This window comes from Ictalurus punctatus, chromosome 7 (assembly GCF_001660625.3).
Source record: "Ictalurus punctatus breed USDA103 chromosome 7, Coco_2.0, whole genome shotgun sequence".
NCBI lineage: Eukaryota > Metazoa > Chordata > Actinopteri > Siluriformes > Ictaluridae > Ictalurus > Ictalurus punctatus.
In genome coordinates, this window is record NC_030422.2 from 16,776,446 (window position 1) to 16,803,879 (window position 27,434).

The following is a 27,434-nucleotide window of genomic DNA, read 5'->3' on the forward strand; positions in this document are numbered from 1 at the left end:
TGTGTGTATTTGTGTTTCTGAACAGTGCTGTCCAGTGAGACTCACGGCAGAAGTCTGGCTCCCTCCACTGGTGCACTGGAGCTCCTGCACTGAGACAGGCATCAGTATAAGCCTGGAGCTGGTCACACAGAGTCTGCAGCAGTCCATTATAGCGGCACATATCAAACACACAGCTCTGGAAGTACGGCAGAGGGTCCACTAGCTTTATACAATCACTGTTAAAAAGTATGTTGGGGAGATATAGAGGATGAGAGAGAAATGAATATACAATATGTTAACAGTCACCGTAAGTGGGTTAAAAAACAATGAATAACTTTTTTGGATTACTGATATCTGTGTTAAAATCCGACTAATCTAATCTTATATATAAGATTTGCTCACCTGAATGGTCCTCTGGTGTCATTGATTTTCCCACATTTCTCTGGTTTAGACACTTCAGCCTCAAGACTTGGTTGACATGGTGGGTCAGGTGTGAGATCAGGCTTGCACCTAAAAATAAATTAAGAAAATAGGCTATCCACTGAAGCCATTAAAAAGAAGCCAATAAACAATAAGAGGAAAAGTGAAACAATAGAATGGACTAACGTTTCATCTTCATCTTTATCAGTTTGCCAGCTGTTGCCGAACTGATCTGAGCTTCCAGCCAAGGAACCGTCTGGCTTCGTAAAATCGTTGTTGGGGTTTCCGTTGTAGTCTCCACACAATCCACACATCTGATCATAGTAAGTACTGAGAGAGAGGGAGAGAGAGAGAGAGAGAGAGGGAGAGAGAGAGAGAGATTATAAGGATTATCGTTCATCGTCTTAAAGACTTTTTGCCTTATAACCCTCAGTGCTCCTAAGAGACAACTTCTTGGGAAAGTTGGTAAATGCAATACCTGGGCACAGTGATCTTAGCGTAGTGGTTGCCATCCCAGCGCACCTCCAGACCAAAAGGAGTGGTGAGGATAACATACTGCCCAGCTGAAGTTAAAGAGATTAGAGGAGAGGGAGAGTGGGGTAGAGATACTTTACGACCGTTCACCTGCAGTGGTGGAAGAACAAAATAGAATTAGACATAGAAACAGCCTTTACAAAAGCAGGGCTAATTTAAGGAACAGAATAAGCAATGCAAAATGTAAGTTTTAATACACTTTATGAGTCCAGTCTGGGAAATGTATATAAAATGCATATATGTACCAGGCTAGCAGATCAGAATTTAATATAACAAAGGAAGGATAATATGAATAGACTAACGGAATAGAAAGGGGGGAAAAACAGAGCTTTAAATTTTCATTCATGTTGGTAATGCTAAACAACTTAATGGGAATAACAAGGGATTACATTCAAACACATATCAAACGAAAGACTTAAAAAATAATAACAAGTAAAACTTTTTATATTTAACAGTTCAAACTGACCAGAGTGTTTCTGCTCTTCATCATCGTCACAGTGATGCCACTGACAGTCACATACAACTTCCTGAGGTATGACACACCAGATATTCCTCTTTCTTCATTCTTTCCCTCCACAGAGAACCAGGGGCCTGTAAACACATGATATTGGCTAAAAACTATCAACTTGAAACATGCCAAAATGTTAAAAAATATTCAAAAGCATTTTTTATGGATTTTAAATAGAGTAGACAACCTATATAAGATGTGATTACAAGACTTGTACACATTTTCAGATGAGGTAAAATTCAAATAAATAAATGTATATGTTATTCTTATGAAGACATCTTACAATCCTACACTGTAGTCTATCATTCAGATTACAAGGATGGAAACAACTCACCAGTGTTGTTTCTGCAGGTGCGGGCCAGTGTGTAGGTGCAGGTACCCATGAAGGTGTAGAATTGACCATCAAAGGTGTTGTAATGCGGGTCACCAGAAATAACACAGTCCTGCGAGTCTAGTTGGGAATAGAGCATAGATGGATTCACACACTTACACACACTCTTTTACTAAAGTGCATCACTGTCCTGAAAAAATACATTATAAAAAATTATACCGTATAGAAGTACTAACCAACTGGGTAGCATCCTATTTCTCCTCCCTGCACACCACACTGCTGCATGGGAGGACATTCAGCAGCACTGCACGTGACGAATGGAGGATCACATCTGCACAGCAGCTCACAGTCCTTGGTGTAGAACTTGTCCCCAGGCTAGCATACAGGGACAGAAGGAAGAATATTTTAGAGAACTGTACAACGAACTCATTGGCTGACTTGGCAAAGAAATACTGACTCACTCACCTGGTAATATTGTCCTTTATGTGTGCAGCCACATGTGTCTGCCTTCACACACTTGTCCCCACTGAGTAAATATCCAGGGTCACACACACACCCCTCAGTACAGGGTCCAGTGCAGTGACTGGGTGAAAGAGGGTTACAGGAGGGCTGGCAAGGAGTCATGCAGGAGTTGTAGTGGCTGTTGGCTGGGCATGCAAGAGCTAAAGAAAAACACAAAATGTTACTGTAGTATATCAACTTGTTTAAAAATTATAAAATGATACATGCTGCATATGCATACACTTCTATTTCCCTAACATTTGAAAGTAGTATTAGTAAACAGGTAAAGAAACATGTGTTTATTAAAGTGGAAATGAGTGTTTTTATTTAAGATTTCTTTGAGACTCACGGCAGAAGGTGCTGTTTCTCCAGGGTCCGATGAGGACGCCGCGGTCCTGACACTCGTTTACGTAGGCTTCAATCGCTTCACACAATGCAGAGTGAGGGCCACCCAATGCACACAGGTCAAACACACAGTTTTGGAAGAAACTCTACACGAAAAAACACACAATTGAAACAAAGGGCACAGTATTACTTTTATAAGAATAAATTAGTCTTCTGCTCAGCTGTAAACAGTCTGGTCTAATTTACTCACATTAGGATTGACTTTTGGGTGACAGACAGCAAACGGGCCTTTGCTGTCCAATATGATTCCACAGTAAGCAGGACTCTCATAAAGGTCTTTTTCTGTGTCTGTGCATTCGGGGGTTGGGGGAACTGGGCGTTTATTGCAGCTGAAATGGAAATGGAAATGGACTTTTTACTCCTCTGTCACTGTACAGACAACGGAGAGGATAAGGAATACTCAATCCCTGTATATATACACACTACAAAACCAACGACTCACTCAGGGTCTGTGTTCCAGCTGTTGCCAAACTCAGTTGGACTGTTGACCAGTTCACCGGTGGGGGTACGGAAGTCATCCTTAATGTTGCCATTATAGTCTCCACACAGGCCACAAAGCTTGTCCTGATAGCTGCACACACACACACACACACACACACACACACACACACAAGCAAATCATATTTAATTACAACAATTAGAGCTATAGTGTAGCCTTAATAGAGTGGAACAATTAAGGTTTGTTCAAGCCAAAATGTAGCCATAGGCTATATTCACATTATTATGATAAACATGATAAGTGTTCCCTATTGTGCTTCTCATATTGTAAAGTTCATGCCACTCCTACGAGTGTGTGATGCTAAAGCTAATCTATAAAATTATTGTGAAAAAAGGTTCAATTTACTCATTAATACATACAAAATGGCAGATTAGTTAGTGCTTAAGATAAAATAATAAGCTGGAAAATCTTAAAAGGTTGATGACTGGTCTGATACACATGATGTGGGTATTATTGTATTATTGGATTGTCTGCAAATAGGTTAATATTTTTTTCTTTTCTCTCTTTTTTTTTTTAAAGTTGAACTGAAAATGCAGTTTTGGTCACAAATGGATTTCTGTCAGAGAATTATTTGGGCCTGCCAGCTGTACACTATACTAACAGGACATTCATCATTATCAGTGTAACACAACACTCACTCTTTGATAACTTTGATGTCCATATGGTGGTTTCCATCATAACGAACTGTCACACCAAAGTTCATGGACACTGTGTAGAGTGTCCCCCGTTTGAAGATGTCCACACCAGGAGCGGGGCTCATTGGTATGTTCACTTTGGTTCCATTCACCTGAGAACAGATGGAGAAGAGTATTCAAAAAATTACTTTCTTACAACATTGCTGCAGAAACCAGATTTACACTTCCTTTATGTTCCGCAGTGATTCACTCTCTGTTTCCTCACCTGCACAACTCCTCCTTTCAGGATGGACACCTTCACTCCCTGAACATGGACATGGACAGCACTCACATAACTGACTGTGGGAATGTTGTAGCGATTCTCATTGTCAGCATAGACAGCGAAGTGAGGCACGTCTGTGCTGTTGCATGGCTCTGACATTAAGTAAGTGCAGTTGCCCATGAAGTCATAGTACCGCTTATCAAAGGTGGTGTAGTGTGGATCAGATGTGGCGATACAAGTCGAGGTGTCTACATGGAAAAGATAAACAAGTGTTGAAAATCTAAATAACATAGAATATAAAACATTAAACAGACTTCATGAAGTAGCTTTTTTATTTTCCAACATTAAACATCTGACAAAGGTGATATAATTCAATAACATCATTGTAAGTAAGTTTTACACGGCACCTTTAGGATAGCAGCCATGGATCCCTCCCACTTGCCGACATTCTTCTGTGGGGTCACAGGTGTTGTCCACACAGTCCAAGGTATAATTGCCTGCACAGCGACACAGCTTGGAGCAGCCATTGCCAAAGACAATCTCTCCCGGCTGAAACAAAATGACACGTACAGAATGAATAGTGCTGCTTCAGGGCTGAATGTAGATTTGCCATAAACAACTGTGAATTGTATTTACCTCGTAGTAGTTATTATGTTCATCCAGACATCCACACTTTTCAATGGGAACACAGCTTTTTCCCCGGAACACAAAACCTGGCTTGCAGAAGCAGCCACTGATACAGGAGCCAGTGCAGTTGGTGGAGGGTTCTTTACAGCTGGGAATGCAAGCTGGACCACACTCTATGTACTCAGCATCAGGAGGACACTTCACTATTAGTGGACAGGAGAAGTGGTTAGAGCATGTTTGTATTGCTCTGTATACTGTAGAGAGGAAAATATAACCATTTTTTACCTGGCGGTGTTGTTGGTGTTGTAGGAGAACTTGGTTTTGGAGTTGTGGGCTGAGGTGTGGAGGGCTTTGGTGTTGATGGTTGAGCTGTTGTGGGTTTTGTTGTTGGTTCATTTACAGGTACAAATTGTTAGAAGGGAGGAATCAGAGAGGTTAATGTATATTTGTATTGTAGCTAGTTTAAAATTAGTTAAATAGATGTTGATCGTCTGTCTTGTTATGTTAATTGTTATGTGAGCTGCTGCCATGTTTGAAAATTAAAAAGTTTGTCTAAATACATAATTAGTTTATTAGTTTAAACATTGTATGTGCTGTAGTTATTTCTCGTACCATTCGGTTTACAGATGTACTCTCCCTCCAGCAGCTGGCAGGTCTCTGTAGGTAAACAACTGGTGTTGGAGCACAGAATGGTTCTTCTTCCACTTACACACACACACTGATGTTCACAGCCTTCCAGGTACCAGCTCTCATTCACCTAGACAATGTACAAAGACCTTGTTAGTCAATTTGAAATAGGTGATTATATAACACAATTTTATGCAGTTAGGAATTTCAGCTCAGTACATTAATACAATATGTTTACAAGTGTGTGTGTGTGTGTGTGTGTGTGTGTGTGTGTGTGTGTGTGTGTGTATAAAACTAACAGGGTGGTAGGAGCCAGCAGGGTCCACACAGCCACAGTCTTTGAGAGGAACACACTTGTTGTGGCTCAGGACAAAGCCAGGGTCACACTTGCAGCCTTCAACACACTTCTGTCCACAGCCAGGTGGGCCGCTCACACCAACACACGTCTCTGGGCATGAACTCACACACATAGAGTAGTGGCTGTTAGGCGGACAAACCAGAGCTGTGGAGAAAAAAGAGAAAAAAATCTAACTACTACAAGAGGAAGAAAAACATTGAAGTCTATAGCATATTTGCTTTACTTGTCTTTCATATACTTATATTGTTAGTTCACAAAAATCAAAGTGGAAATAAGTCAAAATATTGTATATCCAGACAAAAAGCCTTCATTTCAGCAAACTGGGCAAAATGTCACTGAATGCGGGTGTGTGTATTTGTGTTTCTGAACAGTGCTGTCCAGTGAGACTCACGGCAGAAGTCTGGCTCCCTCCACTGGTGCACTGGAGCTCCTGCACTGAGACAGGCATCAGTATAAGCCTGGAGCTGGTCACACAGAGTCTGCAGCAGTCCATTATAGCGGCACATATCAAACACACAGCTCTGGAAGTACGGCAGAGGGTCCACTAGCTTTATACAATCACTGTTAAAAAGTATGTTGGGGAGATATAGAGGATGAGAGAGAAATGAATATACAATATGTTAACAGTCACCGTAAGTGGGTTAAAAAACAATGAATAACTTTTTTGGATTACTGATATCTGTGTTAAAATCCGACTAATCTAATCTTATATATAAGATTTGCTCACCTGAATGGTCCTCTGGTGTCATTGATTTTCCCACATTTCTCTGGTTTAGACACTTCAGCCTCAAGACTTGGTTGACATGGTGGGTCAGGTGTGAGATCAGGCTTGCACCTAAAAATAAATTAAGAAAATAGGCTATCCACTGAAGCCATTAAAAAGAAGCCAATAAACAATAAGAGGAAAAGTGAAACAATAGAATGGACTAACGTTTCATCTTCATCTTTATCAGTTTGCCAGCTGTTGCCGAACTGATCTGAGCTTCCAGCCAAGGAACCGTCTGGCTTCGTAAAATCGTTGTTGGGGTTTCCGTTGTAGTCTCCACACAATCCACACATCTGATCATGGTAAGTACTGAGAGAGAGAGAGAGAGAGAGGGAGAGAGAGAGTTAGAGAGAGAGAGAGATTATAAGGATTATTGTTCATCGTCTTAAAGACTTTTTGCCTTATAACCCTCAGTGCTCCTAAGAGACGACTTCTTGGGAAAGTTGGTAAATGCAATACCTGGGCACAGTGATCTTAGCGTAGTGGTTGCCATCCCAGCGCACCTCCAGACCAAAAGGAGTGGTGAGGATAACATACTGCCCAGCTGAAGTTAAAGAGATTAGAGGAGAGGGAGAGTGGGGTAGAGATACTTTACGACCGTTCACCTGCAGTGGTGGAAGAACAAAATAGAATTAGACATAGAAACAGCCTTTACAAAAGCAGGGCTAATTTAAGGAACAGAATAAGCAATGCAAAATGTAAGTTTTAATACACTTTATGAGTCCAGTCTGGGAAATGTATATAAAATGCATATATGTACCAGGCTAGCAGATCAGAAATTAATATAACAAAGGAAGGATAATATGAATAGACTAACGGAATAGAAAGGGGAATAACAAGGGATTAAATTCAAACACATATCAAACGAAAGACTTAAAAAATAATAACAAGTAAAACTTTTTATATTTAACAGTTCAAACTGACCAGAGTGTTTCTGCTCTTCATCATCGTCACAGTGATGCCACTGACAGTCACATACAACTTCCTGAGGTATGACACACCAGATATTCCTCTTTCTTCATTCTTTCCCTCCACAGAGAACCAGGGGCCTGTAAACACATGATATTGGCTAAAAACTATCAACTTGAAACATGCCAAAATGTTAAAAAATATTCAAAAGCATTTTTTATGGATTTTAAATAGAGTAGACAACCTATATAAGATGTGATTACAAGACTTGTACACATTTTCAAATGAGGTAAAATTCAAATAAATAAATGTATATGTTATTCTTATGAAGACATCTTACAATCCTACACTGTAGTCTATCATTCAGATTACAAGGATGGAAACAACTCACCAGTGTTGTTTCTGCAGGTGCGGGCCAGTGTGTAGGTGCAGGTACCCATGAAGGTGTAGAATTTACCATCAAAGGTGTTGTAATGCGGGTCACCAGAAATAACACAGTCCTGCGAGTCTAGTTGGCAATAGAGCATAGATGGATTCACACACTTACACACACTCTTTTACTAAAGTGCATCACTGTCCTGAAAAAATACATTATAAAAAATTATACCGTATAGAAGTACTAACCAACTGGGTAGCATCCTATTTCTCCTCCCTGCAAACCACACTGCTGCATGGGAGGACATTCAGCAGCACTGCACGTGACGAATGGAGGATCACATCTGCACAGCAGCTCACAGTCCTTGGTGTAGAACTTGTCCCCAGGCTAGCATACAGGGACAGAAGGAAGAATATTTTAGAGAACTGTACAATGAACTCATTGGCTGACTTGGCAAAGAAATACTGACTCACTCACCTGGTAATATTGTCCATTATGTGTGCAGCCACATGTGTCTGTCTTCACACACTTGTCCCCACTGAGTAAATATCCAGGGTCACACACACACCCCTCAGTACAGGGTCCAGTGCAGTGACTGGGTGAAAGAGGGTTACAGGAGGGCTGGCAAGGAGTCATGCAGGAGTTGTAGTGGCTGTTGGCTGGGCATGCAAGAGCTAAAGAAAAACACAAAATGTTACTGTAGTATATCAACTTGTTTAAAAATTATAAAATGATACATGCTGCATATGCATACACTTCTATTTCCCTAACATTTGAAAGTAGTATTAGTAAACAGGTAAAGAAACATGTGTTTATTAAAGTGGAAATGAGTGTTTTTATTTAAGATTTCTTTGAGACTCACGGCAGAAGGTACTGTTTCTCCAGGGTCCGATGAGGACGCCGCGGTCCTGACACTCGTTTACGTAGGCTTCAATCGCTTCACACAATGCAGAGTGAGGGCCACCCAATGCACACAGGTCAAACACACAGTTTTGGAAGAAACTCTACACAAAAAAACACACAATTGAAACAAAGGGCACAGTATTACTTTTATAAGAATAAATTAGTCTTCTGCTCAGCTGTAAACAGTCTGGTCTAATTTACTCACATTAGGATTGACTTTTGGGTGACAGACAGCAAACGGGCCTTTGCTGTCCAATATGATTCCACAGTAAGCAGGACTCTCATAAAGGTCTTTTTCTGTGTCTGTGCATTCGGGGGTTGGGGGAACTGGGCGTTTATTGCAGCTGAAATGGAAATGGAAATGGACTTGTTACTCCTCTGTCACTGTACAGACAACGGAGAGGATAAGGAATACTCAATCCCTGTATATATACACACTACAAAACCAACGACTCACTCAGGGTCTGTGTTCCAGCTGTTGCCAAACTCAGTTGGACTGTTGACCAGTTCACCGGTGGGGGTACGGAAGTCATCCTTAATGTTGCCATTATAGTCTCCACACAGGCCACAAAGCTTGTCCTGATAGCTGCACACACACACACACACACACACACACACACACACACACACACACACACACACACAAACACAAGCAAATCATATTTAATTACAACAATTAGAGCTATAGTGTAGCCTTAATAGAGTGGAACAATTAAGGTTTGTTCAAGCCAAAATTTAGCCATAGGCTATATTCACATTATTATGATAAACATGATAAGTGTGCCCTATTGTGCTTCTCATATTATAAAGTTCATGCCACTCCTACGAGTGTGTGATGCTAAAGCTAATCTATAAAATTATTGTGAAAAAAGGTTCAATTTACTCATTAATACACACAAAATGGCAGATTAGTTAGTGCTTAAGATAAAACAATAAGCTGGAAAATCTTAAAAGGTTGATGACTGGTCTGATACACATGATGTGGGTATTATTGTATTATTGAATTGTCTGCAAATAGGTTAATATTTTTTTCTTTTCTTTTTTTTTTAAGTTGAACTGAAAATGCAGTTTTGGTCACAAATGGATTTCTGTCAGAGAATTATTTGGGCCTGCCAGCTGTACACTATACTAACAGGACATTCATCATTATCAGTGTAACACAACACTCACTCTTTGATAACTTTGATGTCCATATGGTGGTTTCCATCATAACGAACTGTCACACCAAAGTTCATGGACACTGTGTAGAGTGTCCCCCGTTTGAAGATGTCCACACCAGGAGCGGGGCTCATTGGTATGTTCACTTTGGTTCCATTCACCTGAGAACAGATGGAGAAGAGTATTCAAAAAATTACTTTCTTACAACATTGCTGCAGAAACCAGATTTACACTTCCTTTATGTTCCGCAGTGATTCACTCTCTGTTTCCTCACCTGCACAACTCCTCCTTTCAGGATGGACACCTTCACTCCCTGAACATGGACATGGACAGCACTCACATAACTGACTGTGGGAATGTTGTAGCGATTCTCATTGTCAGCATAGACAGCGAAGTGAGGCACGTCTGTGCTGTTGCATGGCTCTGACATTAAGTAAGTGCAGTTGCCCATGAAGTCATAGTACCGCTTATCAAAGGTGGTGTAGTGTGGATCAGATGTGGCGATACAAGTCGAGGTGTCTACATGGAAAAGATAAACAAGTGTTGAAAATCTAAATAACATAGAATATAAAACATTAAACAGACTTCGTGAAGTAGCTTTTTTATTTTCCAACATTAAACATCTGACAAAGGTGATATAATTCAATAACATCATTGTAAGTAAGTTTTACACGGCACCTTTAGGATAGCAGCCATGGATCCCTCCCACTTGCCGACATTCTTCTGTGGGGTCACAGGTGTTGTCCACACAGTCCAAGGTATAATTGCCTGCACAGCGACACAGCTTGGAGCAGCCATTGCCAAAGACAATCTCTCCCGGCTGAAACAAAATGACACGTACAGAATGAATAGTGCTGCTTCAGGGCTGAATGTAGATTTGCCATAAACAACTGTGAATTGTATTTACCTCGTAGTAGTTATTATCTTCATCCAGACATCCACACTTTTCAATGGGAACACAGCTTTTTCCCCGGAACACAAAACCTGGCTTGCAGAAGCAGCCACTGATACAGGAGCCAGTGCAGTTGGTGGAGGGTTCTTTACAGCTGGGAATGCAAGCTGGACCACACTCTATGTACTCAGCATCAGGAGGACACTTCACTATTAGTGGACAGGAGAAGTGGTTAGAGCATGTTTGTATTGCTCTGTATACTGTAGAGAGGAAAATATAATCATTTTTTACCTGGCGGTGTTGTTGGTGTTGTAGGAGAACTTGGTTTTGGAGTTGTGGGCTGAGGTGTGGAGGGCTTTGGTGTTGATGGTTGAGCTGTTGTGGGTTTTGTTGTTGGTTCATTTACAGGTACAAGTTGTTAGAAGGGAGGAAGCAGAGAGGTTAATGTATATTTGTATTGTAGCTAGTTTAAAATTAGTTAAATAGATGTTGATCGTCTGTCTTGTTATGTTAATTGTTATGTGAGCTGCTGCCATGTTTGAAAATTAAAAAGTTTGTCTAAATACATAATTAGTTTATTAGTTTAAACATTGTATGTGCTGTAGTTATTTCTTGTACCATTCGGTTTACAGATGTACTCTCCCTCCAGCAGCTGGCAGGTCTCTGTAGGTAAACAACTGGTGTTGGAGCACAGAATGGTTCTTCTTCCACTTACACACACACACTGATGTTCACAGCCTTCCAGGTACCAGCTCTCATTCACCTAGACAATGTACAAAGACCTTGTTAGTCAATTTGAAATAGGTGATTATATAACACAATTTTATGCAGTTAGGCATTTCAGCTCAGTACATTAATACAATATGTTTACAAGTGTGTGTGTGTGTGTGTGTGTGTGTGTGTGTGTGTGTGTGTGTGTGTGTGTGTGTGTGTGTGTATAAAACTAACAGGGTGGTAGGAGCCAGCAGGGTCCACACAGCCACAGTCTTTGAGAGGAACACACTTGTTGTGGCTCAGGACAAAGCCAGGGTCACACTTGCAGCCTTCAACACACTTCTGTCCACAGCCAGGTGGGCCGCTCACACCAACACACGTCTCTGGGCATGAACTCACACACATAGAGTAGTGGCTGTTAGGCGGACAAACCAGAGCTGTGGAGAAAAAAGAGAAAAAAATCTAACTACTGCAAGAGGAAGAAAAACATTGAAGTCTATAGCATATTTGCTTTACTTGTCTTTCATATACTTATATTGTTAGTTCACAAAAATCAAAGTGGAAATAAGTCAAAATATTGTATATCCATACAAAAAGCCTTCATTTCAGCAAACTGGGCAAAATGTCACTGAATGTGGGTGTGTGTATTTGTGTTTCTGAACAGTGCTGTCCAGTGAGACTCACGGCAGAAGTCTGGCTCCCTCCACTGGTGCACTGGAGCTCCTGCACTGAGACAGGCATCAGTATAAGCCTGGAGCTGGTCACACAGAGTCTGCAGCAGTCCATTATAGCGGCACATATCAAACACACAGCTCTGGAAGTACGGCAGAGGGTCCACTAGCTTTATACAATCACTGTTAAAAAGTATGTTGGGGAGATATAGAGGATGAGAGAGAAATGAATATACAATATGTTAACAGTCACCGTAAGTGGGTTAAAAAACAATGAATAACTTTTTTGGATTACTGATATCTGTGTTAAAATCCGACTAATCTAATCTTATATATAAGATTTGCTCACCTGAATGGTCCTCTGGTGTCATTGATTTTCCCACATTTCTCTGGTTTAGACACTTCAGCCTCAAGACTTGGTTGACATGGTGGGTCAGGTGTGAGATCAGGCTTGCACCTAAAAATAAATTAAGAAAATAGGCTATCCACTGAAGCCATTAAAAAGAAGCCAATAAACAATAAGAGGAAAAGTGAAACAATAGAATGGACTAACGTTTCATCTTCATCTTTATCAGTTTGCCAGCTGTTGCTGAACTGATCTGAGCTTCCAGCCAAGGAACCGTCTGGCTTCGTAAAATCGTTGTTGGGGTTTCCGTTGTAGTCTCCACACAATCCACACATCTGATCATAGTAAGTACTGAGAGAGAGAGAGAGAGAGAGAGAGAGAGGGAGAGAGAGAGAGAGATTATAAGGATTATCGTTCATCGTCTTAAAGACTTTTTGCCTTATAACCCTCAGTGCTCCTAAGAGACAACTTCTTGGGAAAGTTGGTAAATGCAATACCTGGGCACAGTGATCTTAGCGTAGTGGTTGCCATCCCAGCGCACCTCCAGACCAAAAGGAGTGGTGAGGATAACATACTGCCCAGCTGAAGTTAAAGAGATTAGAGGAGAGGGAGAGTGGGGTAGAGATACTTTACGACCGTTCACCTGCAGTGGTGGAAGAACAAAATAGAATTAGACATAGAAACAGCCTTTACAAAAGCAGGGCTAATTTAAGGAACAGAATAAGCAATGCAAAATGTAAGTTTTAATACACTTTATGAGTCCAGTCTGGGAAATGTATATAAAATGCATATATGTACCAGGCTAGCAGATCAGAAATTAATATAACAAAGGAAGGATAATATGAATAGACTAACGGAATAGAAAGGGGGGAAAACAGAGCTTTAAATTTTCATTCATGTTGGTAATGCTAAACAACTTAATGGGAATAACAAGGGATTAAATTCAAACACATATCAAACGAAAGACTTAAAAAATAATAACAAGTAAAACTTTTTATATTTAACAGTTCAAACTGACCAGAGTGTTTCTGCTCTTCATCATCGTCACAGTGATGCCACTGACAGTCACATACAACTTCCTGAGGTATGACACACCAGATATTCCTCTTTCTTCATTCTTTCCCTCCACAGAGAACCAGGGGCCTGTAAACACATGATATTGGCTAAAAACTATCAACTTGATACATGCCAAAATGTTAAAAAATATTCAAAAGCATTCTTTATGGATTTTAAATAGAGTAGACAACCTATATAAGATGTGATTACAAGACTTGTACACATTTTCAAATGAGGTAAAATTCAAATAAATAAATGTATATGTTATTCTTATGAAGACATCTTACAATCCTACACTGTAGTCTATCATTCAGATTACAAGGATGGAAACAACTCACCAGTGTTGTTTCTGCAGGTGCGGGCCAGTGTGTAGGTGCAGGTACCCATGAAGGTGTAGAATTTACCATCAAAGGTGTTGTAATGCGGGTCACCAGAAATAACACAGTCCTGCGAGTCTAGTTGGCAATAGAGCATAGATGGATTCACACACTTACACACACTCTTTTACTAAAGTGCATCACTGTCCTGAAAAAATACATTATAAAATATTATACCGTATAGAAGTACTAACCAACTGGGTAGCATCCTATTTCTCCTCCCTGCACACCACACTGCTGCATGGGAGGACATTCAGCAGCACTGCACGTGACGAATGGAGGATCACATCTGCACAGCAGCTCACAGTCCTTGGTGTAGAACTTGTCCCCAGGCTAGCATACAGGGACAGAAGGAAGAATATTTTAGAGAACTGTACAATGAACTCATTGGCTGACTTGGCAAAGAAATACTGACTCACTCACCTGGTAATATTGTCCATTATGTGTGCAGCCACATGTGTCTGTCTTCACACACTTGTCCCCACTGAGTAAATATCCAGGGTCACACACACACCCCTCAGTACAGGGTCCAGTGCAGTGACTGGGTGAAAGAGGGTTACAGGAGGGCTGGCAAGGAGTCATGCAGGAGTTGTAGTGGCTGTTGGCTGGGCATGCAAGAGCTAAAGAAAAACACAAAATGTTACTGTAGTATATCAACTTGTTTAAAAATTATAAAATGATACATGCTGCATATGCATACACTTCTATTTCCCTAACATTTGAAAGTAGTATTAGTAAACAGGTAAAGAAACATGTGTTTATTAAAGTGGAAATGAGTGTTTTTATTTAAGATTTCTTTGAGACTCACGGCAGAAGGTACTGTTTCTCCAGGGTCCGATGAGGACGCCGCGGTCCTGACACTCGTTTACGTAGGCTTCAATCGCTTCACACAATGCAGAGTGAGGGCCACCCAATGCACACAGGTCAAACACACAGTTTTGGAAGAAACTCTACACAAAAAAACACACAATTGAAACAAAGGGCACAGTATTACTTTTATAAGAATAAATTAGTCTTCTGCTCAGCTGTAAACAGTCTGGTCTAATTTACTCACATTAGGATTGACTTTTGGGTGACAGACAGCAAACGGGCCTTTGCTGTCCAATATGATTCCACAGTAAGCAGGACTCTCATAAAGGTCTTTTTCTGTGTCTGTGCATTCGGGGGTTGGGGGAACTGGGCGTTTATTGCAGCTGAAATGGAAATGGAAATGGACTTGTTACTCCTCTGTCACTGTACAGACAACGGAGAGGATAAGGAATACTCAATCCCTGTATATATACACACTACAAAACCAACGACTCACTCAGGGTCTGTGTTCCAGCTGTTGCCAAACTCAGTTGGACTGTTGACCAGTTCACCGGTGGGGGTACGGAAGTCATCCTTAATGTTGCCATTATAGTCTCCACACAGGCCACAAAGCTTGTCCTGATAGCTGCACACACACACACACACACACACACACACACACACACACACACACACACACAAACACAAGCAAATCATATTTAATTACAACAATTAGAGCTATAGTGTAGCCTTAATAGGTGGAACAATTAAGGTTTGTTCAAGCCAAAATTTAGCCATAGGCTATATTCACATTATTATGATAAACATGATAAGTGTGCCCTATTGTGCTTCTCATATTGTAAAGTTCATGCCACTCCTACGAGTGTGTGATGCTAAAGCTAATCTATAAAATTATTGTGAAAAAAGGTTCAATTTACTCATTAATACACACAAAATGGCAGATTAGTTAGTGCTTAAGATAAAACAATAAGCTGGAAAATCTTAAAAGGTTGATGACTGGTCTGATACACATGATGTGGGTATTATTGTATTATTGGATTGTCTGCAAATAGGTTAATATTTTTTTCTTTTCTTTTTTTTTTTTTTTTAAAGTTGAACTGAAAATGCAGTTTTGGTCACAAATGGATTTCTGTCAGAGAATTATTTGGGCCTGCCAGCTGTACACTATACTAACAGGACATTCATCATTATCAGTGTAACACAACACTCACTCTTTGATAACTTTGATGTCCATATGGTGGTTTCCATCATAACGAACTGTCACACCAAAGTTCATGGACACTGTGTAGAGTGTCCCCCGTTTGAAGATGTCCACACCAGGAGCGGGGCTCATTGGTATGTTCACTTTGGTTCCATTCACCTGAGAACAGATGGAGAAGAGTATTCAAAAAATTACTTTCTTACAACATTGCTGCAGAAACCAGATTTACACTTCCTTTATGTTCCGCAGTGATTCACTCTCTGTTTCCTCACCTGCACAACTCCTCCTTTCAGGATGGACACCTTCACTCCCTGAACATGGACATGGACAGCACTCACATAACTGACTGTGGGAATGTTGTAGCGATTCTCATTGTCAGCATAGACAGCGAAGTGAGGCACGTCTGTGCTGTTGCATGGCTCTGACATTAAGTAAGTGCAGTTGCCCATGAAGTCATAGTACCGCTTATCAAAGGTGGTGTAGTGTGGATCAGATGTGGCGATACAAGTCGAGGTGTCTACATGGAAAAGATAAACAAGTGTTGAAAATCTAAATAACCTAGAATATAAAACATTAAACAGACTTCATGAAGTAGCTTTTTTATTTTCCAACATTAAACATCTGACAAAGGTGATATAATTCAATAACATCATTGTAAGTAAGTTTTACACGGCACCTTTAGGATAGCAGCCATGGATCCCTCCCACTTGCCGACATTCTTCTGTGGGGTCACAGGTGTTGTCCACACAGTCCAAGGTATAATTGCCTGCACAGCGACACAGCTTGGAGCAGCCATTGCCAAAGACAATCTCTCCCGGCTGAAACAAAATGACACGTACAGAATGAATAGTGCTGCTTCAGGGCTGAATGTACATTTGCCATAAACAACTGTGAATTGTATTTACCTCGTAGTAGTTATTATCTTCATCCAGACATCCACACTTTTCAATGGGAACACAGCTTTTTCCCCGGAACACAAAACCTGGCTTGCAGAAGCAGCTACTGATACAGGAGCCAGTGCAGTTGGTGGAGGGTTCTTTACAGCTGGGAATGCAAGCTGGACCACACTCTATGTACTCAGCATCAGGAGGACACTTCACTATTAGTGGACAGGAGAAGTGGTTAGAGCATGTTTGTATTGCTCTGTATACTGTAGAGAGGAAAATATAATCATTTTTTACCTGGCGGTGTTGTTGGTGTTGTAGGAGAACTTGGTTTTGGAGTTGTGGGCTGAGGTGTGGAGGGCTTTGGTGTTGATGGTTGAGCTGTTGTGGGTCTTGGGGTTGTTGGATTAGGTGTCGTTGGTTGTGGGGTTGAAGGTTTTGGAGTCGAAATAGGTGTTGTAGGCTTTGGAGTTGTCGATATTACAGCTAAAATAAATAGACAATGCACATTATGTTTCAAGGTCCTGAAAAAGATAAATGTAGAACCACAAATGTACTAAAATGCATGTTCATCTTAAGATGCTTAGGTTAGAGGTCTTACCTTCACAAGCTGTGATACACACACTGTCTATCGCAATATCTGTCTTCTCTGTATTTCCATATACACCAACAATTACAAACTGAAACACAGATCGATTTTCGCTTTATAAAGAATACAATCAATTCTATTATAAATGACTTCACCGGTTGCATTAAACAGAAGAAACTGCCACGAAGATATGAGTTAAAGATATAGTGGGGATTCACTAGTTACCTGTATATTTCCTCTAGTAATGTATTCAACCTCTGCAGGCTTCCAATCCTGTCCTTGGTTTCCTTTGAGACTGAAAACAGGATTCCCCAGTGTTCCTCCTAAGGAGTTTGACAGCAACATTTGCGATTATGTAGTGCTTAATAGGTACTGAGCTGAACATTAAAAACATGCATTTCCTTCTTAGTGTGATCTATTTTTCTAGAGCAAGTGCTTACCATTGACGACAACATGGACAGTAAGCTCCATGTCTGCTGCAGTGCCATACATATAATAATGGAAGTTCAGCTGTAGGCAGTCTGAAGACGGTGCTGGTATAGATGGACTCCACAGTTGAGCTGAGGCCCCTGGGATACTATCAAAGGAATCCATCAAGAGGTATGATCCCACTGTAATAATAGATTTATAAGGTTACATCCAGTAGGATTGTTTCTGTAGAGAGTTGAACATACTGTCAAGGCATAATAATATAAGTACACGCCGTGAAACATTTGTGCAAAGAAAAATGTAGTTATTATGGAATACATGTTGACAAAAAATCATTTTAAATTATTTGTCTCAATATAGAAAATTGTTGTATCTATAAAGGTGCATTTTTTGTTATTGTTAAACTAAAATGTTGGTGTTTAGTAGATGACAACAACTGAGTTTAGTCTACCCTTTCAATCAGACACAAAAGTCCATGGTTTCTGAACAAGTGCAGAACAAGGCTAATATAATGCTCAAGTGCAGATAGGAGAACATTCTAGCAACTTCTTTTCAGAAGAACAAAGCAGGTAGGTTACCCAAATTTCTCCCACAGTCAACAATTTATTTTAAGAAATGCAGTAGTTTGTCATTGAATTTGGCTTGACATTAGATTGTATATAATGCATGACAGCTTTAGACTTCATAATGTTTAGACTGCAATGCAATGCACTTGTTTTGCATTAGCAGCGCTAAAAATTTATAGTTGGGTCAGCTTTTTAATATTTGATCTATGATTAAGTCACTATAGCAACATTAGCAAGTGCAAGAAAAAAATATTTTAGTAGAGCAACCAGAAGCATATTAAACCTTATGTACTCAACTATTTGATCCAATATAATAATGCTGTGTGCAGCACTCAAAATAATGTTTACAAAACTTTAATTGAGCTAACCTAAAAATTTTAGCTGAAACTTGTCACTACATCATTTTAAGTTAGGACTGTTTTTTTTAAACAGTGCATTAAAAAGCAGATGTGTTAATTTGTTACAGTAAACAATAACAAATTTGAACAATAAATAATTAAAACAGAACACAGAAAACAGAATCAAGAAGATAGTGAAAGTCTGTAATGAAAGTCAGAGAATTATTTTTTTCTTACAGCCTGGTTTGGAGAAATCATCATCAGGACCTGTACCAGGTGTGTCAGTGGGCCCATTCCAAAAACTCCAACCAACCAATTCTGGATCTGAAACCTTGGTTGTCCATCCACAGAGGTTATCCGTTTCATCAAAGTCACACTGAGATATACAACCTGTTTAAACATGTGAACATATCGACACATGTCTCAAAATTTTGCATTTATTTATTTGTTTGTTTGTTTGCTTGTTTGTTTGTCAGTTCAATGAAGAATAAATAGATGAATGTACCAGGACAAGCGCCCTCTGTGATTTTAATGTTGTCCAGGGCTGTATCACATGATGAAGAGGACCCACGCATTGCTTCAAATACAATCTGAAAGATAAGCTTATCTTATAAGCAATTGCACAGATAATGAAAACATTTTAATTAAATTTTTCTTGCAGACAAGTATTTATTACGCCATTACCACCAAAAATCTTATGTAGTATAAAAGCCCTAACAATCATAGACAATATAGAACTAGTATAAGCATGTCCAAACTAACTTAAGACTGATACAGTGAGATAGCAAACCTTATTAAGCTACAATTTGCAAAACAACAAATTCATATTATATGGTTTGGTGAGTTTCACTAACAGACCATGATTCAAACTAAACTTTTTGCACTTTTTAGAACAGGATTTTCAGTATTCAGGGCAAAAAGCATGTTGGTTTCCCATCACGTAGTATTATTATGTGCTCACTTCAACAGAATGCTCAGCTGGTTTGGACACATTAACAGCTGCTCCAAGCCATGATGGACTCTGCATCCCAGTTTTTTGCCATAGCACTTCCTCTGCACCAGGTCGCTTGGCCAGCACGGTCAAAGTGTTGCTGTAATCTGCACCATACATGTAGTACTGAAACTGCACACAAATCTGAGCTGGTGTGGAGCTCAACACAGGACTGAGCAGGCGTGCTTTCTGTCCGTTACTGACATTATCTGCTTCATGGTATATGTAATAGCCATCTGGGGGTGGAAACAGAGGTTAATTTAGCACATCTAACATGTACAGTGTCCTCCACTAATATTGGCGCACTTGGTAAATATGAGCAAAGAAGGCTGTGAAAAATTGTCGTTATTATTTAACCTTTTGATCTTTTGTTAAGGAAATTCACAAAAATACTTTTTGCAAAATGCAAACACAACACAGGTTTATCTATCAGGCATTATAGGAGAAGATTCAGAGCTGTTATCTTGGCAAAGGGAGGTAGCTCAAAGTATTGACTATAAAGGGTGCCAATGATTCTTGCACACCTATATTTAACAAAGTTTTTTTTTTTTTTTTTAAATCAACCTATGTTTTGTTTGCAATTGTTTGATATCCATGAGAGCAGAGACTTTTTGTGATTTTTTAAATTTTTTTATTTTTTTAGAAAAGATCAAAAAGTTAAACAATAAAGACAAATTTTCACTGCCTTCTTTGCTCATATTTACCAAATATCATTTAAAAAAACTGTTTTTATGCCTTGAACCCTGGACTTACTGCCATCAGGATAGTCCCCACTGGGTCCAGTGCCAGATGTGGGTGTGGGACCCTTATGACGAATCCAATCACTGTTATCTGCACTATCTTGCCGAAAATTACAGAAGGGTAATTCGTTGTTATTGAAGTCACAGGCGGTTATCACAACTGTAATGGACAAAAAAGAGAGAGAATTTAGATCATAATGCTGTTTGAGCCATCCCTTTAAAAAAATAATGAATTATAAATCAGAGAAAGATAGAAAAATTGCAGGAAAAGTAAGACTCAATTTGCCAGCATGGACAAGTGACTATACGCAATGTTGCCTTAAGTTGGTTTAGTAACAAAAAACAGATAACTAATAGTATAGAATATTGTTAAAATAAGCTTGGAATAACACTGGAAAAATGCCATAATGATGTGTTAATGTGTTTTAAAGGACACCAATTAAAGATATATTTTATAGAGTGTACTATACTCCACCCTTTTATGCTGTCTGATTGTGTTTTGTGCTATTATACAGGACTTCTGTGCGTGTAGGTTGTCAGGTGATAAACATTACATGGATGCAAAAGAACTTTGGAACCATGCTTTAAGAAAGAATAAAGTTAATCTCACTCAAATGATGGGTTGTTATGAGAGCAGATAAGGAAGTTAGACCATAATGTAAACAAGCCAAGAGAATAGTGGAAAGTGTGTATTATTTGCTATGTTAAATGCTTTTTTTTTTTGCCATAGTGACAAAATTAATTAAATAAACCTACCAGCATCACGTTCAATATAATCATTCCTATAAAAAGATAAAATATCAGATTAATATAATGAAACAATGGAAAATTATTAATAAATTGCTACATTTCATTCTTAATTAATGAAACACTTACTAATATAAAATATATTTAAATACTGTTATTTATTATTAGGTACTAATCAAATAACTTATTTAACTATATACTATGTTAAATACTGCATTTAAGATTAAATAACATATAAAATGTAATTAATTTTCATTGCCTTATGTTCATTACAAAACAGCATTCTTCAATAATTGCATTAAAATTACATTATAAGTTTGGCATATTCTATATAGTAACTATGTAGTATAGTAGTGTGTTAATAACTTAATTTAAAAAAAAATTACTTTTGTGCATGAATACATTTTCTATAGACATTTGATACATTGTAAGAGAGAAAGAAAATATCTATCCCATTATATCAGTAAACAGAAGATGAAGTCTTAGATTATGTTAGCTCTTCAACAGGTGATTTAAATATTAAGCCTTCAAAGATAAATGAAAATTATTTTTTGTAGATCTTTTAAGTCCATATATTGAGCATTGACTACATTACATCTTGTTGTAGTATGTAAGCTGTAAGATCATAAGAAATAACATTAATATCAAACAAAACAATTAAGATGAATAAAAAACTATAAAAAAGCAAAGTCCATACCCCCCCCCCAAAAAAAATAAAAAAAATAAAATCTCGAATTGATTAATTCACCTATTCTTCTCACCTATTCTCATTATTTCCGAAAGTATAGATGTCACTTATCCAGGTTAAAAATAATATTAGTTTTATAGGACCCATAGCTAACTGATGCAGTTAGCATTACAGAGACAGTTGCAATGGAGCAAAGAGGCTTTATAAAGCTTAGCCTGTATTTCAGAAAGGGGGGGGGGGGGGGGGGGGGGGGGAGGAACAGTCTGATACTATCATGTAATGTTCTTTCATATTCTTACATAGCTTCTTGCACAATAAATTGAGTAAATCAGTAACTGTTAGTGTTAGTGTCACAGTGTATCATGTTGGAACCTGTATCAGGTTAATGATACAGTAGGGTGATTTAACAAAACAGCAGAATTACCCATTGTGGGCTACATACAGTTTATGAGATTTTGAATTTTTTGAGAAATTGTTTTATAGCTACATTTTCTAAAGTGACACTCTGATCCAGAACCATTCAAAATCTCAAAAACATTAACATGGCTACCAAGTTTAACACAGCACGAGTGATGCTCAAATCCCACACAAATGTGTGAAGGTAAGAGTCTGACTGCTACAAACACATGTTTCTTACAATTAATATACATGTACATCATCATAATAATATAGTCTTGTGCTTTGATTGTAATAAATTCTTTATTACAAACCCATCCATCTATTTTCCATACCACTTATCCTACACAGGGTTGTGGGGAGCCTGGCGCCTATCCCAGGGAACTTGGGGCAGAAGGCGGGGGACACCCTGGATGGGTTGCCAACCCATCACAGGGCACAATCACACATAGCTCACCCACCCAGTCATATACTATGGACAATTTGGAAATGTCAATCAGCCTGCAAAACATGCCTTTAAATTGGGGGAGGAAACTGGAGTATCCGGAGGATATTTTACAGTCCGTACAGGATTTCAGAGCTTTTTTTTTGTTATTGTTGTGGCCAAAAATGCTTGATTTTGCAACAGTGTTTTTCAAAATGTTGTGCTTTTTTGCTGAAAACTACTTGAATTTGGTTTTACATGGTCTTTCATAGTGATTTTTGTTGGTAAACAAGACCTTTTAGCTGTACTCATGTTCGATGCACGTGAATCTAAGAGGCCTTTGTCTGTGTCTTGGATCAAATCTGTGGAAGACCTGCGTTAATTTTGAGTTTGATTGACTTTGCATTAATTTCTGCAATAGAAAATTGTAAAATCCTGGAGGGTCTGCTTTTAATAGAAATAAATTATATCAGCAACAGCTTGAGTAAAAAGTAGAATCATAAAAATATTTTGGAATTTCTTAGTATTTGGTATGTCCCCCTTTGTGTTAATGACAGTGTACTCAAGCTGGTATAGACTCCACAAATTTGTCCAAAACCTGACCATCTGTGTTAGATAAAATCCTTTGGAGGGTCATTCAAGGCTCAAGAAAAATCTGACTGTTTGTACAAAGGAATTAATGTGGTTCATATACAACTCTGAGCAATACAACTCTGAGCCTAGGAAATGCTTTTCTTATCAATTTCATAGCTTCTACAGGAAATATATGAACCATCAGTGAAACCCAGCCCTGATTTGTAATTGTGTCATATGCTCATAATCCAGCAAAATCATTGCTATCAGAGGTGTTCCACCCTCTGATAAGATGTTTATGAGTGCTATAAAAACAGTACCTTCTTGAGAGACTACCAATTATGGTTGGTTACCATGATAACACAATGCAAGCTGAAGTATCACAAAAGTATCACACTGTAGTGAGTATAAAAATTATCACACTGTAACCTGTAACCTGTCGAGGTCTGTTATTACACAAAGTCAGTTTTGTACTACACATTTTGTCAGTCACTCTTGTAATTTAAACCTTCCAAATTTCAAAATATGGACATGATGAAAGTTAAGCGATTTTGCAATATTGTTCTTGCCTTTGTTTCCCTACACTTTTAACACTTCCTTCAATTACACATTCAAGTTCTACATCACTATTTGTAATTAACTTGGCAGAGATTTGAGGAAAATCCTTTTTTCCCCCAACAGAGAACAGGTGAGCAAGTCCTAAAATGAGTCACATAATCAACTTGTCCAAAGGGCATCCGTGGACCTTTTCGTGCCAATTAAGCTGTGCAAATCTTCTTTCTGGTTATTACACACACAATAAAGATCCACACCTAAGAGATTAACGGTACTGTCAACACAGGTAATTTATATACATTGTCTGTACATTCGGACAGTGTACAATTCTATAGTAACATGTACGTGTTGTATTTCTAACACTTGAACACTTCACTCATTTCAATTGCCTTTTAAATAGCACATGGTCAGCAGTACTTGGGACGACATTGACTAGGGGAGCCCTACAGTAATACTGCGGGCTAACTGCCCTAACAACCATTTATTCCCAGATACCGCCCTCATTACCGCTTCTTTTTGCCTTTTTGGCACTGATTACCTTTTTAAAATCAGGCCTACTAGCAGGCTGCGATTGAAATAAAATCAGGTTATCAATATTAGTTGTGCCTGTCATGTTTTAGATAGCAAACAGACCCAATATGAACCTCATGTCTTAACTCTGAAGTTCTGTCTTTTTTTAAAAATTATTTTTATTTTTTACAAGATCCCAAAACTTAAAGAGGTCTGTCATTCAGTACATTAGAAAATCCATGTGCAAAAATACATCTGCATAAGCATTTCTGATGTCTTTGACTTTAACCTCTTTTACCGGTAGCCAAAAAAAAAGGCACTTTTGTCTGTTTTGGGGGTACCTGTGTTCAGCATTGATTTGTTTTGTGATCTCACACACCACAGTAGTGGTTAATGGCTCATATGAACGTAGACACTTAAGACTTTAAGAATTAGCAGTTATTTCAAGTATTTCTTCTTTGACCTAGCCTACCTGGGGCAATATATTCAGAATTATTATTATTATTATTTTTTTACTTTTAACATAAATGTTATATATTCCCAGGAAATGTTGATATCAACCCCATTCCTGGTCTCAAAGATGCCCCAAGTACTTGTCCATGTACACCCAAAATATGAGGACGTTATCTCTAACCACTAAAATTGTGTGTAAGGTTATCCAAACACAGGTAAAAACCTCTCCAAAATGGCACAAAACCTCTCCAAATGGCACCAAACGTCTCCAAATGCAACCAAACGTCTCTAAATGACATAAAACCTCTCTAAATGGCACAAAGCTTATCAACATGGCACAAAGCCTTTAAATATTGCAGACTTCTAGAAATATATATTTTTTTTTTAAGGCACAAAATAACCTCTCCAAATGGCACCAAACCTCTCCAAATGGCACAAAATGAAAACAAATGTCAGTAGCATGAACTCAATGTGTTACACAATGTGTAATTGATAGAGCCCCTCAACTCAATCCAGTGTCTTTCTCCTAAAAAAAAAAAAAAAAAAAAAGGCCACTCGGAAATAACTCCTCCAGAAGCTAGGCCGCATTCTGTTTTTTTCGGGAGCGCCCGCTGCTATAAAACGCCGATAAATTGCACGCTGAGCGAAAACCAGTAGAAAACTAGCTATCAGAAAAAACTGCCAAACATGCAAAACCCTACTGTATAAAGTTTTGCAGGAAGACCGCTAGAGCGGAGCTGCCATTTCCTGATAATTTCTCTGCACGGCCCTGTAGCGCTGTGCTGATTGGCCTGTACCCGCTGACACACAACTCAAGACGCACGCGTAAAACGTCTGGTTGTGCTGATTACGCGTTTGATTTTCTCAGCTTCTGAATGGTCAATCGTGTCGAGTTTCTGCTTGTTTGAAAGCTAGAACTATCTACAATTGGTCCAAGTGGGTGTCAATCAAGTTAGACTGCCCGATTATAATTTAGGAAGCGGATTGTTCAGCATACCCAAACAGATTAGTTTTTTTTGTTTGTTTGTTTTAGATGGTGTCTCAGTTCAGTTTATGGCTAATCACTAATTTCCAGAGGGGTGGGATACCAAAACACTTAATGCATTTTGAAGAGGACATTTGTGACTAAATATGGAACTTTGCATTTGTTTTCTTCAATAAAGCTGATGGACTTTATACCGTTGGAAATGTGCATGATTTATAAAACCGCGAGCGAACTGGATTTTCGTCTATGTAGATATTGTAAGGTAGTAAACGTTTATACAAGTCCGATCTTTGGTTTAAATGTTATAATTTTATTGTGGCAGTTGTATACGGTGTTTTACTACCAAAAAAGCTTTAGTCGTGCTCTCCAATTTATCTCTGTCTCAATGACTACGTTTACATGGACAGCATTAATCTAATTATTAACCTTAATCTGAGTAAGATAATAATGTGATTAAGGTGTTTACATGAGTCGCTTTTAGAATAATCCAGTCATGTTCCCGTTTTACATGTTATAGATCATGATTAGATTAACAGCACACGTCATTACGTCACCGCGCAACGCCGTCCGACTCCCTCCAGAATTTCACGTATCAACATAAAGTTCGTCTTTGTTATGGTACCGTATACAGATTTGGGTGTTTTTATTTAATTTTTTACGAACACTTTAAGTGCAGTTAATTATTTGTCATGCCGTACGTGCAAACAGACAACTGCTTATAGCCAATGGGTCTGTCCCAAATCGCGTAGTTACCGTCTATATAGTAGCTGAGATACATGTATTTTCCCCCACTACAGGCCTATAGTAGGAAAGTATGCGATTTGGGACGCAGCCGAACTCTCTTGTTCGCCGTAAAACAGTTGCGCTGCCGTGTGTGATCGTGTCCTGTCGCAAAATGCAGTGAAAACTCCCACATCACGCTCATAATGTGATTAAGGTGTTTACATGTCTGGAATACACGTTCATAATGCGACTGAAAACCAGGAGTACTCCTCCTGTCTTAATTAGATTATTAGCTGCGTTTACATGGACAAAAATAATCCACTCTTAATCCGATTAAGACCATACTCTAATTAAGAAACTACCATGTAAACAGCAATTTTTACTTACCTTAATCGAATTAAGGTCATAATCGAAGTAAGCAATAATCTAATTAAGACAGGTAGAGTACTCCTGTTTTAGTCGCATTATGGACGTGTAGTAGTGACATGTAAACACCTTAATCACATGAACGTCGTGTGTGAGTTTTCACCGCATTTTGCAACAGGACACGATCACACACGGCAGTTTTACGTTTTACGGCGAAAAAGGGAGTTCGACTGTGTCCCAAATCGCATACTTTCCTACTATAGGCCTGTAGTGGGGCAAAATACATGTATCTCAGCTACTATATAGACGGTAATTACGCGATTTGAGACACACCTACCGCTTCAAGCAGATGTCTATTAGCACGTATAGCATGACAAATAATTAACTGCACTTAAAGCGTCCGTAAAAAAATAAATTAAAAACACCCAAAACTGTATACGGTACCATAAAGAAGACGAACTGTATGTTGATACGTGAAATTCTGGAGGGACGTCATACGGCGTGGAGCGGTGACATAATGACGCAGGCTGTTAATCTAATTATGTTCTGAAACATGTAAAACGGGAACATGACAGGAGTATTCTAAAAGCGACTCATGAAAACACTTTAATC

At 38.8% G+C, this 27,434-nt stretch overlaps 1 protein-coding gene across 1 annotated transcript in view; it reads right to left on the minus strand.

Annotated features, from left to right (window-relative positions):
• Positions 1 to 22,009, minus strand: part of zanl (zonadhesin, like) — a 45,421-nt gene extending 23,412 nt beyond the window's left edge. Inside the window, exons 1-61 of the mRNA XM_053681359.1 lie at positions 21,911 to 22,009; positions 21,159 to 21,184; positions 20,416 to 20,562; positions 19,633 to 19,898; positions 19,177 to 19,261; positions 18,909 to 19,061; positions 17,779 to 17,949; positions 17,564 to 17,661; positions 17,351 to 17,429; positions 17,047 to 17,235; positions 16,771 to 16,964; positions 16,542 to 16,683; positions 16,138 to 16,382; positions 15,876 to 16,024; positions 15,161 to 15,289; positions 14,909 to 15,047; positions 14,663 to 14,804; positions 14,278 to 14,474; positions 14,049 to 14,187; positions 13,816 to 13,932; positions 13,440 to 13,564; positions 12,919 to 13,064; positions 12,629 to 12,772; positions 12,425 to 12,532; positions 12,089 to 12,258; positions 11,639 to 11,841; positions 11,309 to 11,453; positions 10,982 to 11,065; positions 10,706 to 10,899; positions 10,477 to 10,618; positions 10,073 to 10,317; positions 9,811 to 9,959; positions 9,098 to 9,226; positions 8,846 to 8,984; positions 8,600 to 8,741; positions 8,215 to 8,411; positions 7,986 to 8,124; positions 7,753 to 7,869; positions 7,377 to 7,501; positions 6,912 to 7,057; positions 6,618 to 6,761; positions 6,414 to 6,521; positions 6,078 to 6,247; positions 5,628 to 5,830; positions 5,314 to 5,458; positions 4,987 to 5,070; positions 4,711 to 4,904; positions 4,482 to 4,623; positions 4,078 to 4,322; positions 3,816 to 3,964; positions 3,121 to 3,249; positions 2,869 to 3,007; positions 2,623 to 2,764; positions 2,238 to 2,434; positions 2,009 to 2,147; positions 1,776 to 1,892; positions 1,400 to 1,524; positions 878 to 1,023; positions 586 to 729; positions 382 to 489; positions 46 to 215 (exon numbers count right to left, since the gene is read on the minus strand). Coding sequence (XP_053537334.1) covers positions 46 to 215; positions 382 to 489; positions 586 to 729; positions 878 to 1,023; positions 1,400 to 1,524; positions 1,776 to 1,892; positions 2,009 to 2,147; positions 2,238 to 2,434; positions 2,623 to 2,764; positions 2,869 to 3,007; positions 3,121 to 3,249; positions 3,816 to 3,964; positions 4,078 to 4,322; positions 4,482 to 4,623; positions 4,711 to 4,904; positions 4,987 to 5,070; positions 5,314 to 5,458; positions 5,628 to 5,830; positions 6,078 to 6,247; positions 6,414 to 6,521; positions 6,618 to 6,761; positions 6,912 to 7,057; positions 7,377 to 7,501; positions 7,753 to 7,869; positions 7,986 to 8,124; positions 8,215 to 8,411; positions 8,600 to 8,741; positions 8,846 to 8,984; positions 9,098 to 9,226; positions 9,811 to 9,959; positions 10,073 to 10,317; positions 10,477 to 10,618; positions 10,706 to 10,899; positions 10,982 to 11,065; positions 11,309 to 11,453; positions 11,639 to 11,841; positions 12,089 to 12,258; positions 12,425 to 12,532; positions 12,629 to 12,772; positions 12,919 to 13,064; positions 13,440 to 13,564; positions 13,816 to 13,932; positions 14,049 to 14,187; positions 14,278 to 14,474; positions 14,663 to 14,804; positions 14,909 to 15,047; positions 15,161 to 15,289; positions 15,876 to 16,024; positions 16,138 to 16,382; positions 16,542 to 16,683; positions 16,771 to 16,964; positions 17,047 to 17,235; positions 17,351 to 17,429; positions 17,564 to 17,661; positions 17,779 to 17,949; positions 18,909 to 19,061; positions 19,177 to 19,261; positions 19,633 to 19,898; positions 20,416 to 20,562; positions 21,159 to 21,184; positions 21,911 to 21,984 — 9,010 coding nt within the window. The 5' untranslated portion in view covers positions 21,985 to 22,009. The remainder of the gene's footprint in view (positions 1 to 45; positions 216 to 381; positions 490 to 585; positions 730 to 877; positions 1,024 to 1,399; positions 1,525 to 1,775; positions 1,893 to 2,008; positions 2,148 to 2,237; positions 2,435 to 2,622; positions 2,765 to 2,868; positions 3,008 to 3,120; positions 3,250 to 3,815; positions 3,965 to 4,077; positions 4,323 to 4,481; positions 4,624 to 4,710; positions 4,905 to 4,986; positions 5,071 to 5,313; positions 5,459 to 5,627; positions 5,831 to 6,077; positions 6,248 to 6,413; positions 6,522 to 6,617; positions 6,762 to 6,911; positions 7,058 to 7,376; positions 7,502 to 7,752; positions 7,870 to 7,985; positions 8,125 to 8,214; positions 8,412 to 8,599; positions 8,742 to 8,845; positions 8,985 to 9,097; positions 9,227 to 9,810; positions 9,960 to 10,072; positions 10,318 to 10,476; positions 10,619 to 10,705; positions 10,900 to 10,981; positions 11,066 to 11,308; positions 11,454 to 11,638; positions 11,842 to 12,088; positions 12,259 to 12,424; positions 12,533 to 12,628; positions 12,773 to 12,918; positions 13,065 to 13,439; positions 13,565 to 13,815; positions 13,933 to 14,048; positions 14,188 to 14,277; positions 14,475 to 14,662; positions 14,805 to 14,908; positions 15,048 to 15,160; positions 15,290 to 15,875; positions 16,025 to 16,137; positions 16,383 to 16,541; positions 16,684 to 16,770; positions 16,965 to 17,046; positions 17,236 to 17,350; positions 17,430 to 17,563; positions 17,662 to 17,778; positions 17,950 to 18,908; positions 19,062 to 19,176; positions 19,262 to 19,632; positions 19,899 to 20,415; positions 20,563 to 21,158; positions 21,185 to 21,910) is intronic.
• Between the last annotated feature and the right edge of the window lie 5,425 nt (positions 22,010 to 27,434).